Source organism: Coturnix japonica, chromosome 9 (genome assembly GCF_054131305.1).
Source record: "Coturnix japonica strain WE chromosome 9, WE-NBRP24, whole genome shotgun sequence".
In the NCBI taxonomy this organism is placed as follows: Eukaryota; Metazoa; Chordata; class Aves; order Galliformes; family Phasianidae; genus Coturnix; species Coturnix japonica.
In genome coordinates, this window is record NC_140671.1 from 8798831 (window position 1) to 8810972 (window position 12142).

General features: G+C 52.1%; 1 protein-coding gene across 7 annotated transcripts in view; it reads right to left on the minus strand.

Annotated features, from left to right (window-relative positions):
- Positions 1–12142, minus strand: part of LOC146759674 (uncharacterized) — a 37042-nt gene that overhangs the window by 4129 nt on the left and 20771 nt on the right. For 2 of the 7 annotated variants that reach the window (XM_085556203.1, XM_085556201.1), the window contains 3 exons: positions 11531–11648; positions 6576–6679; positions 5749–5784 (listed from right to left, as the gene is read on the minus strand). In XM_085556203.1, coding sequence (XP_085412329.1) covers positions 11599–11648 — 50 coding nt within the window. In that variant the 3' untranslated portion in view covers positions 5749–5784; positions 6576–6679; positions 11531–11598. Of the gene's footprint in view, positions 1–1503; positions 2927–5626; positions 5785–6575; positions 6680–11530; positions 11649–12142 lie in introns of those variants that run through there. The other 5 variants (XM_085556204.1, XM_085556199.1, XM_085556205.1 and 2 more) reach the window with 5 other exon arrangements.

Genomic DNA, 12142 nt, shown 5'->3' on the forward strand with positions numbered 1-12142 from the left:
AGCTCTGGCAGTGATGGATGAGGCCACTTCCAGAGCAGACTGATTCAGGGTGGCTTAAAACCAAAGTTTATCGAGGGCCAGCGTGCTGCCTGCCCAAAACACTGCATGCAGAAGTCTGATGGCACCATGGCAGAGAGCAGTGGGAGTCTGGGTTCTGCCAGCCCTGCCTCAGTGAACTGGGATGGATGGGTTTGCTCCTTCCTGTCTCATGAGGTTTGAATGGATGTTCAGCCCTCAAAGTCACTGCTCTCCATTTTCACGCTGCTCCTGGACCATGATGTTTGATTCAAGATGACCGGAACTTGGAGAACCTCAAGCCAAAATCTCTACAACTTCACCTGAAGGCTACAGGGGGTTCATCCTCAGCCTTTCCCCAATCAGCAATGCAGAGATCCCAGCTCTCTGTAGAACAGAGGTCTCAGCTGCCCAGGGAGGCCAACTCAGTGTTGTGTACAACTGGGATCCCACCTCCACATCCCCCCCTTGTCTGACAAGGCCAGAAATCACCCACTCATTCTTCAAGCAGTGGTTCAAAGCTTTTACAACACTCTCGAAATTAATTAGCAGATGAAAAGTAATCCAGGATAAGTCTTATCAAGGCATAAGAAGCATGACACTGCCAGGGAGCCAACACAGCAAAAGGGTCCACGTTCCTGGTCAAATCCAGCCCCTCCTGGGAAAACACAGACTCCTCCCCTCCCAAACAGGAGTTGATTCCCACCAGAGAGACATGGCAAGCAACCCAACCTCAGGCTGAGCAGAGCTCCAGAGGCTCCCTGTTCATGTTGGTCCCATTCCTGCAGACCCCTGCCCTTCTCAGGTGCACACAGAGCCTAGACCACCTCCAACATGCCCCAGAACATTGGGTTGACATGACATCTCTGTTCCATCGGCTGTGGCTGTCTCCCCTGCCACTGTCAGAGGATGCACAGAGCTCCCCATGCCCCATAGCTCCCTCTGCATGAGGACATCACCACTTTATCTCCAAAACCCCTCTCCCCAGGAACCTCCTCAAAGCGTTTGCAAGTAACAAATAAATAATCAGCGACAGCATGCTGGCTGCACCAGAACATTTATATCATATAATGCACCATTTATTTTCAATTATCATGGTGCTTTCCCCTCTCTCTCCCCGTGCACTTGGCAGGTTGCTGGTGGAAAGTTTGCAGAGTTGCAAAACATCCTCATACAAAATGCACCAGGGAACGAGGAGGGATGGCAGCAGGGTGGGAAGGACGGACAGACACCTTGGGGCCATGGGAGCTCTTGGGGTGGGTTGTGGTTTCCAAGCTGGTCATAAAACCACCAATCATCCCCACTCCACAGCTCCTCATGGCCAAGGGACCTCCACACTTCCCATGCTCTTGGGTGGGGATGGGCTGCTGCACTGCCTTACACCTGTGCTCCCACCAGCTCTGTTTTCCCACCTCTGTCTCAGCCAAAGCCATTTAAATCTCTCTGACATATCATGAAGGATCTTCCAGTGGGGTTCAGAGACTAAGATTTGTATTGAGAAGCCCAAATTTATTGGATTAATGCTGTGGACCAAAACCACGGCTGCTTAACAACTGGAAGATCTGTATTTTACAGCAACGTAACTAATAAGGCCATTAATACAAACTGGGCTCACTCCTGACATTTATATAGCCGTAAATCTCTCTCAGCACTGAAATTATTTATGCCATCCCAGGCACTCGAGCAGTGCTGTCGTCCTTTATCAGGCTGAAAGATTTAAGCCAAGAGACAGTGATGCTAACTGTAATGAAAGGGAGCATGAGCAAATCGAGGACGGCGCTGGCACAGCAGGAGCAAGGCCATGACCTGACCAGGAGCAAATGCAATCCCTACTCTTGGGCTTTGGGGGGCAGCTCCCCATTTCCAGCAGCAATAAGGTCAGGGCACCTGCAGCCCAGGTGCTTAAGGTCAAGCCCTTTAGGATGCATCTGTGCCTCAGGTCTGTCCTGAGCAAAGAAAACTTGGAGAGAGAAGCAAATAAATCTGTACAGAGCAAGGAGGCTTAAAAAGCCCCAAAGCAGCCTCAAGCAGCACAGGAAACTGTAAACAGGGAGAGGAGAGAGGGTGTGGGTGGTGGGAGCAGAGAGCAGCCTGCCAGCCCTCCGTGTGCACTAATTATTTCTGGCATTATCTGCACCGACAGATAAGGTTTTCATTAATAAACTCAAAGAGAAGTAGGGGCTGTGGGGGGAAGGGAGAAGCAGCAGCAGCAGCAGCTGAGAGCTGCAAATTGGCCACAATCAACAGCAAAATGCAATCAGGCATGGGGAGCAGTGAGAGGTCCAGCAGCAGTGGTGGCAGCAGAGGGGACATGGGGGACAGTAATTAGCAGCAGTCATTTCCCTGCTCACTGCTGCTTCGCAGGCTGCCTCCTAATTCACTGCACGTTGGAAAATAAATCATCGATACGGTTTCATAGCAGGGCCTTATTAAGACCACTATCTGCAGATATTTAATTGGACGAGATAAAGCCAGGGCAGCCTGGGACGCAAGGCAAGGAAGGTGCATCACCACACTGCCACTGCTCCTGCAACAAGCATGCAGGCAGATGTGCATGCACAGGGTGATGGGCTGCAGGGATGCTCAAGCCAGGGATTTTAACTTATCTCGTGCAGGTTATGACAACACAAAGGAGAGAAAGAAGAACCCCAGATCTTGCTCACAGCATTAGGGCTGGGAGTCAAGGGGCAGGATGATGATGCAGGATGGGGCCAGCACTGTGCATTCAGACAGACTTACGGATGCAGCAGGATGGATGGATAGGGTCACAAAGCTGCAGCAATTAGCAGGTGCAGGCTGGTCCCCTCTCAGCCTTGGTTTCCATGGCAATGGGGTGGTTCAGCACATTTCTCCATGCACAACCTCACCGCAAAGGTCAGGGCAGCATGGCAGAGGAAGATGCCTGGTCCTGCTGGAACAGAATACCATAGCAAATCATTAAAACATGGACAAAAGAGCTCAACCTTCCCAAAAAGCTCAATCCTGAAGATGCCTCCACCCCAAACAGCCACCTCAGGGTGCACACACCAGGGTCAGCAGCAGCCCCTTGCTCTATTTTCCATTGCTCACAGCCAACACGAGCAGCATTTCCACCAGGCTCACCACTCCCCTGCTCCCGGGCTGCTGCTCTCTGATGGCTGCTGGGAGGTCACAGCAAACTGCATCTGCAGAGAGAATGCAGAGAGACTAGGAAGGTGGGGAGAGGATTGCTGGCTGCCTTGATGCTCTCCTTAAACCAGGAGCTTTGCAAAAGAAGTGAGAGTTGCACACAGGTGAAAGGACAGCATTTCCTGAGGAAAAGCAAGTTGCCATCCCAGTAAATACTTCATTAGGGGTCAAGCTGCCAGCACAGGGAGTTCTACCCACAGAGATTTATCGTCAGTTTGAAAAAGCAGCAGCTTATCAAAAAGGATTTCCTTCTGCCTGGAACCAGGAGAGAGTCTGCATCCATGCTCAGCTGTTTAAACCAGCACTGTCTGATGGATGCCCTCGTGCTGCCCCAAACAGAGCCAGCTCAGGAATCGGGGCAGCTTGGGCCCCTTGATCTGCTTTTGCTCAGTGGGCAGAAGGTGCAGGGACCACAGGTGTTCTCCCAGCCTTACAGGAGTCTTCCAGGTGCCCATCAACTTAGAGAGCCAGAAGAGAGGGGATGCCAGCCAGAGACCTGCATCTCATAGGGATAAAGGCTGAGACTGAGCTTCACCTCTTTGAAAGGTAAGATGAAAACTCCTTGTGTAACTAAAGCCTCCCTAAGCAAAAGTAGCCAAGACAAATCTCTTTGCAGGCAGAAATCTAAAAGGAGTTTGGAGCAGCAGCAGAAGAGAAACTTTGGGCAGTTAGAAGAGAGATTTTCCTGGGACAGAAGCTCAGGATGGAGAGGTGTCAACAACCTCACAGAAGCACCTCCTTTCTCACATGTCACTTATTGAGGAGCTGAGCAATAAGAACTCTCCCTATTCCAGACACTGGTAACGGCAGCAACCTATCCTGCTTGGTTGTAATTAGCTCCAAAATCACTACAAACCTGCGTAGCTGAAGAACACTTCAGTCCCCCAAAATGGAGCCAAGCTGCAAGAAAGCAAATAGAATCCATCCTGCCTAATTATTTGTTCCTAATTGTCAAAAGAAAAAGCTGGATTCGGTAAGCAGAACAAGAGCGCGAGTGTACTTGAAGGCAAGCGCTGTAACAGGATCCGAGAGCAAGGCTTGTCATAATCCACGGGCTGTTAATTATCTAAACACTGGGCCCTCGGAGCTGCATGAGTGAGGATTAATTAGTTTTTGAAATAATAGCTAAATTGATACTGGGAAGGAGTTTGGGTTCCAAAATAATGGCTGAAAATTAGCCAGCTCGTTTCCCCGCTTCTCTTTGCCACGCTCAGAAGGACATTTGTCTCTGTTGTCTTTCCAGAAAAGGGCCATTAATCACAGTGGCAGATGGCCCTTCCCAGACCTGCAGTGCTGCAGAGAGACAAAAGGAAGGCGGAGGAGAAGGAGGAAGGAATCACCTACAAGCTTGGGAGAAAGAAATCCTCAGAACCAGCAAGAGAAACTGCAGAGAGCAGCCTGCGTGAGAGCTGGACCTGTCAGATTAACTCCTGCAGATGGAAGGCATCTCCTGTGACAGGCAGGTGCCAATGGGAAAGGGGCTGACCATCTCCAAAACACATTTCCAGCATCCCCAGCCCACCCCACCATGTGCACATCCCTCAGTGCCGCATCCCCACGGCTCTGGAGCACCTGCAGGGATGGTGAGCCCAGCACCCTCTGGGCAGCTGTGCCACTGCATCGCCGCTCTTTTGGAGAAGGAACTTTTCTTTGTGTGCTCTGCCAACGGGAGGCACAGAGCCTTTCCCACCCCTCTGTGTCCCACGCCTCTTCATGCACGTTTTCGGGGCACCTGGGAAATGAGCTCAGTGTGGCAGCAGGGAGGGAGCAGCCAGCTGAAGGCTGCAGCATTAATCACAGCAGCCTCCCTGCGCGCAGCCCGTTGTCTTGAAAGAGTGTCTGCTCCATAAAGTACGCACAGCTGACGCGCGTGAAACCCTCCACAGCATTTACTGATGTACATTACCTTGGCTTTTACAGCATAATAAATACAGGGGGAGAGACAGACACCCATCCTCTAATCGGCTACGGCAGCAAGGAGGGGATAAATGTTTGGCTGGGGGGAAAGCTGCCTCCTCCAACACCTTCCAGAGCCACAGGGAACCCACAGAGTCCCCATGAGTGTGTGCCCTGCACAAAGAGTGACCCAAAGGAGGCAGCTGATGCTCAGGTCTGCTCCCACTCTGCACCGCTTCTCTGTAGGATCAAACCTCAGTGGTTTGGTATGCTACACAGCTGGGAGGAAAGATCCTATTAGATAAGAGTGAGCACAGCAGGCCTGGAGCTGAGGGAAGCCACTTCATCTCCAGGAGGCTCGGTTTATCAGCACAGGGCTCAGGCACACCGAGAACCCACCGCAGCGTCAGGCAGCAAGCAGCAAACATCTCATTAGTAACAGCAGGGCTCCTGCTGCTCTGCCAGCCAGCGCTGAGCCTGCTTAGAATGGGGAGCAGAGTTCCCTCCCAGAAGCAAATCAAAGGCAGCACAGAGGGGGGTAGCACACCTTGCTGCTGCCGGTGCAGCGCCATCCTCCTGCTCCTGGTCTCACTCCACATAGCTAAGGCAATGCCTTAGCTAGATTAATCGCTCACACCACAGGCAAGAGAAGTCAAGTGGATGTCGTCTCCTTGGCCATTACTCTGATTTTTCATCCTTCACTTGCTGTGAATAAAGAAATGAGAGTGAGAGCGGCAGCCCCCAGCCCAGCCCCGGCTGCAGTGCTCAGTCAGCTGCACAGCATCCATCCTCAGCAGCCACAGCAGGGCAAGGAGCACCGCTCTGCCCTTCATCGTCCAGCAAGCACTGATTTATCTCCAGGTGCTGAGAAGCAGCATGGCTTGTGAGCATCCCTTCATCAAACCAGAGCCCGGTGGTGCTCCCTTCTGCAGAGGGACCTGGAGCAATTCCTGCTTTTGGGTGCCCCCACCAGAAACAGACACGAAGGCAGCTGCAGCATTCTCAATGTGGGCTCCTATCTTTGACCCCTCTGAGTTTTTGCCCCAGTCCAATCCCAAGTTTTCTACCTGCCAGGCCACGTCCCTGCTGGGTCCCCCTTGGCCAGCAGGGCAGTGAGGGATAGGCCACCAGTCTGAACAAGGCAGGGATGCTGCATAGGTCTGTCAGTCAAGCATACCTAGATCTCTTGATGCTGCTTATGTTTACCATTCATGCTTGTGTTTCTTTTGTTGCTATTCACTGTACTGAGGCACTCCCAGGCACAGAGAAAAACAGCTGGATGGGGTTTCTTTACCCATCACTGGGTTTCAAGGCAGCTCCAGGGGATGCATGAGCTGCCACTGGACTCAACCAGCGTGCAGCCAGCAAGAGACAAAGCTGAGTGGACACAGCTTCCCATGCCCCACATCACTAATGATAGGAAACGATGCTGCTTCCCCGAGGACAGGTGACTCGTCAGGGCAGGTGGCTGCAGCAGAGAGGAAAGGAGCTCTTACTTGTTTCTGGACAGGCTCAAGGATGCTCCAGGGGAAAGCACTGCAGGCAGGCAGCGTGCTAGATTGAGAGAGAAACCGGTCTGGAGCCCATGTTGGGTACATCGCTGAGGAAAAAGGAAGAAAAGAGAAATCAAGATTTCCTGCCCCCAATTTGCTGACTCAGTAATGACTCAAGGGCCTAAATTTAGCTACTGAAGTGCTCAGCAGCAGGGCGAGCGGCTGTTGGCCTCTCCTTAACCTTATTACAAGACCTTTCAAGCAAACCTTTCCCCAGCTCAGAAGGGATTCTGCTCACGCTCCAAGGGGATTGTGTGCCACCTTTGAAAGCTGGGAGAAAGCAGATGTTCATACATAGGTACACACACAACTTCCCAGTGCCAACGCAAGACCTGGGAGTGGAGAGAAGCACTTGAGAGCATCACGCTTGTTGAGTCACCATAGCAACAGGGAGTTTTTAAAAGCAATTAGGTGTGGGTTCATCTGTACTGCTCAGAAGGATCGCAGAGCGCTGCCTCTCCTCCCTGCAGCTCCTGCACATGAGGCTCCTATGGCAAAGATAGGCACGATGGCTCTGGCTGCACAGCCATGGGCAGACCTGGAGCTGCTCTGTGTGTCAGCCAGGTGCTGGCACACAGCTCAGCCTGGCCCAGGGAAAGATATAGCTGTGACCCAGGCCTATTTCTCTAGCCAGGACACAATGAGGTAGAGTCTAATGCTTCCCAATCATACAAAAGTATAAATTCATAATAGCAATGATAGCATCTCCTGCATCACAGCTTGAGCAAACCGCAAGCTAAGCCGATTCCATGCTTTCATAAGACCCATTTCTACGAGGTCAATCATTACATAACCCCACAACAAACCTCCATCGACCATCTTCCAGGAGCACGGAGCTGGTGGGCAGCTGAGCTGTACTGCACGGAGCTCAGGACCTGAGCACAGGCAATGGGGGGTGACCCAGAGCTCCTGCACTGCCCACCATGAGCTGCCCAGCACTGCAGGAATGGAAGCAGATCCATGCACATCACATGGGAATGGCATCAGCCCCATCCAGATTACAAAAGCACACACTCTGCTCTCCCAGTTCCTATAGCTAAGAGCTTTTTGCCTCTTCTTTTTTCCTCCCCCCCTTCAATATGCTAAAATTCAGTTCCTCCTCCTCACTGCTAGAAATTCCCATGTAGTTTCTCATCACATCTTTTCACCTCCCTTCAAAATTCCTGTATTTTCAAGGCTCTATATTGGATCAACTGCTGTTGAACCATTGATTTCCAGCTCCCCACATCCTCCCTTTCATTTTCCTCTTATTTTCCTGCACCATCTGCTCACAGCGGCCCTTCTGCCACCAGCAGCTTTTTGGCCATTCAATGGAACAATCCTCACCCCTATTATCTGAGTGCTTGCTTAACCCAGCCCACCTATGTATGCCCTGTGACTCACCCTGGCTGGGGACGTTCCCCTTTGCATCAAGGAGCTTCCAGGAGACCTGAGAGCTGCGGAAACATGGGTTGTTTGGTGCCTATGCTTCAGCATCAATCTCCCCTCTTTATGAACCAGAGACAGGATTTAGCATTTACCCAAAGCTCACAGCTTGGGATTGCCTGTGTTTGAAGCTGGAGCAGATTTCACTTTGCTCTGGCAACCAGGCACATTCCGCACTTGTTCTCCAAGGGAGAGATGGTGTAATGCTCATGTGACAGAGGGAGAGCAGCAAGATGAACCTGGGAAGGCTGGGACGAAGCGTGGCCTCACTGCTGCTGCATGCAGCAATCTCAGGTCCATCTCGGGGACTGCTGAGCTGCAAAGCCAGAGAGCAAACAGGTGCCCCTGGGGAGCTGAGGGGGAAGCAGTGTGTGGAGCTCCCACTGTATCAGCAGCATGAGTCAGTTGTGATGCAGCCTTCCCAGCCACCCCACTGCAGCACAGAGCTGCTAGCAGAAAGAAGGGAACCTTGTGCAGAAAAAAAGCACAGGCAGCTGGGTGGGAGCCTCGCTCACTGCTTTCTGCCCAACAATTCGCCTGCAGGGCTGCAGAGGCCGAGTTTCTGCAGTTCCCTCCTAGGCTGGCTGGCTTTTAGGGTGAGAGAGGTGAGTAACATATATCTGCAGAGGGGAGATAAGGTAATCGGGCACCTCGAATGCCTGGGATCGCATTAAAGCAAGGCTGGCTGCTGAGATGCTATCGCTGCACAGAAATATCTGCAACTTTATCCTCAGCTGGAACACGAACCAAAACAAATCAGGCGACCAGCACAGTGGGTTTGGGATCGCTGGCACAGCACTGAGGGCAGGGAGGAGGGGAGGCACAGCCTTGGCAGAGCCAGCGCAGCTGAGACAGCAACACAGGAGGATGCTGCGGCAGCGACAGGGAGCAAGGGTGTCAATGTAGGAAGGAGAGACACCTTGTGAAGGGCAGGAGAAGGGCCTGTATCCAGGCTCGCATACCCAAGGACACCAGAAAGGGTGCACAGCCCAAAAAGCACCTGATAAATCAGCCAGCTTTCACCTGGCTCATGGGAGTGCCTCCAGGATGGACCCCTGTGTGATACCACAACCCAAGGCCGGTGCTGACAGATAACCCTGCAGCAGCAATCTGATTGCTAACAAAGGGAGCAGAGCCCATCCCTAACATTTCCCACCTTGGGCTGCCCCCTGGGGAGGGGGCACAGCTGCTCAGCTCCCACCTCACTGCTCCGGCTGTAGCAAACAGCAGGCATGAGCTGGCTGACAGCCTGCTCTGTGGGAGCGGATGAAAGGCTCCTTTTCTCCTCCACCTGGAGCACACAGCCAGCCTGGTTCACACACATCTGCAGGAGCCAAGGATGCTGGGAGCAGGCTCACTGGGTACAGCTGGGCCATGGCTGATAGTGGGACCCCTCATCACTTCCCAGTGTTTGCAGGTAATGGCATGCAGCTCCTCTCCTTGCCCTCCTGCAGAGCTGTTCACCCAGGCTGGCAAGCTGGGAGGCAAACACAGAAAGCTTGCTGCTCTCAGGAGGCACGAATCTCACCTCTGCTGGTGGTCATGGCTTCAATAAGCAGTGAATGTCCTTCAAGGGAGGAGGGATCTCACGCTGTGCCCAGTAAACCAGTCACAGCAGCTGCACGGAGCCAGGGCTCATACAAAGCCAGGAACAACGTGCATGCAAACAAAGCTCAGGTTTCCAGTTCCTTTCGTTCTGCCCCAGACACATGCCCTGACTTATTTCCAAAGCCATCATGTGAAGCTTGTTCCTCTTGGGAGAGCACGAGGTAAGCAGGGATACTTGGAGTGATGCCTGCCAACAAACACCATCCAGGGCAGCAGTGGCTGAGGGGGGAGGATCCAGGTCTGCAGGCTTCTTTCTGCCAGAGCAGAGCTCACTGTGGCTCCTGCAGCTCTGCTCCAAAAGGAAGCTCTTCAGGAGCATTTGGGAAGGAGGCTTTGTAGGCTAAAAAAGCACAGCAGGCCAAGTATTGGAGCAGGGAGCAGTCAGCAGTGTCAGCACAAGGACCATCCCCGCCACAGCAGGGAGCTCAGAATTGCACATCACTTCAGGAATGGGGACTGACAGCTGCTAAGAGTTCATTGAGAGCAGCAATATTTGGAGAAATGAGCAAGTGTGGGGAGACAAGGCATCAGCACAGCAAAGCAATGGCTGCAAGAAAGCTTGCCATCTCCTCTCCACCCTCTGAACACCGCACTCAGCTGCTCACAGTGCTGGAGGGATCACAGCCCGGCCCTAGCAGGGCAAACAAGCCTCCAACACAGTGCAAATACAGATGGTGGAAAACATAATGCATCAAAGCAGCCAGCAAAACATGCTATCATCTGGCACTTAGCAGTGATTGCTGTCTCTGGTTCCCCACTGGGGATGATGGCCCTCACACTGCCAGGGCAGCTCCTAGACATCAAACGCATGTTGGTCAACCTGAGAGGCCTGAGATAGTATGTTGTGCTTCTCAAGATGGGATGATTACCAAGGGCAAGAGCCTCACTTAAAGCAGATCTGCTGTTTCTGGACTCCACGGTTCCTTGCTCAGAGTTAGTTCAGCTCTACATCCTGCTGCAGTGGAGACAAGGAAGCCCCTTCGGGTGAAACAGAGATTGGGAAACCTTCAGATAACACACAGAGAGAATGTTACTGCCTATTACCTGCAGCTGAAGATATTCTACCTGACTTATCCAGGGCAAATAAGGCTTGTCAAGAGCAACACAGTCATGGAACTGCTGTATTGGTCAGTCTGCATTGACAGTGTTGTGTTATGAGAGGTAATCAAAATGCTGTTGGAGAACTAACATGTAACAGCTCCACTCAAGCTGATGGGAAAAGGAGGCCAAGCGCTGACAAGCCAGCCTCATCTACAGCAAGCAAGAACATGGACTGACATACAGCTTAAACAACGTATTAATTGACACAGTGAAGGAATGAAAAGAAGTTCAAGTGGGGAGGAAGAAAGCTGTTTCCTTTCTAATTTATGAACATCCAAAATGTGATGTCCTTGGCATTGATATCACCAGATAGATGGCATGGCCAAGGAGGGGGTCAGGGGGTGCACCCTTTGTATCAAGACATTAGCTGGCCTGCACTGGTTTGACAAGGGAGAAACAGCAAAAATTCAATAAAATGATGGGAAGAAGCACACCAAAGTTAACAGGGCTACCCCACAAAGGGCCAGGTCAGGCTCTCAGCACAGAGCTGAGCAGGTCTGTGAGCTGCAGGTACCACTCAGCCCCAAGCAGCTCTGGGATTCCCTGGACAGAACCCAGGGCAAGCTCCAGTGACCCAGCTAATGACTTGTATGGGATTACTCTGCAAATGCTGGCTCACAATAAATGACAGTGCTCTGTGGAAACCTTTCTGAACCAGCTGTATCATGCAGATGTCCTCAGGAGTAAAAGTGCTTAGCAAGATCAGCATGGACGTGGCACTAGAGGCTGCATGTGAAAACAAGGCCTTAGCTGGTAACACTGACCTTGAAGAAGAGGAGACTCCAGGAAGGAGCATGGGGCCATCACCCCATTTTGAGTCTCTCCAGCAGCTCTAAGAAAGCTGTAAGGGTCTGGTCTCCCTCTGGTCAATGGCAAAGCAACCTGCAGGAAAGTCCCATTTCAGTGAACTCTTAGAAAGGGGATCTCCCATCCTTCATGCCTGACTGCCTTCCTGTAGCAGTGTTTCCCTGGGTTAGCAAATATCACAAACCCCAACCTCTGCAGGCAGATGGCTTTTTGCCTTATAGCAGCCCGCTAATAGGAAAGCAGTGGGGGACAGATGCTCCTGCCTTCCCACGTTAAGCCAGAGCAGCAGCTCCGAGCTGGCAGCGGCACTTGCTCACGTTGGTGCCCGAAAGCCACAGAAGGCAGCAGGAGGCGTGGGGTAAGCACTGCCATCCAGGCACCATGCTCAGAGCCAGCTGCAGCCTGCCCAGAGGTGATGCTCCCAGGACCCTCCATGCCCCTCCAGCTGTACCTTGCACCCACATGTGCTTCTATGCTTTGGATAACAGAATAAATACAAACCAGCAAGCAGCAGCAAACATCTTCCTCTCAATAGCTGCCAAGGGAAAACACTTCATTTCAGCCCCTCT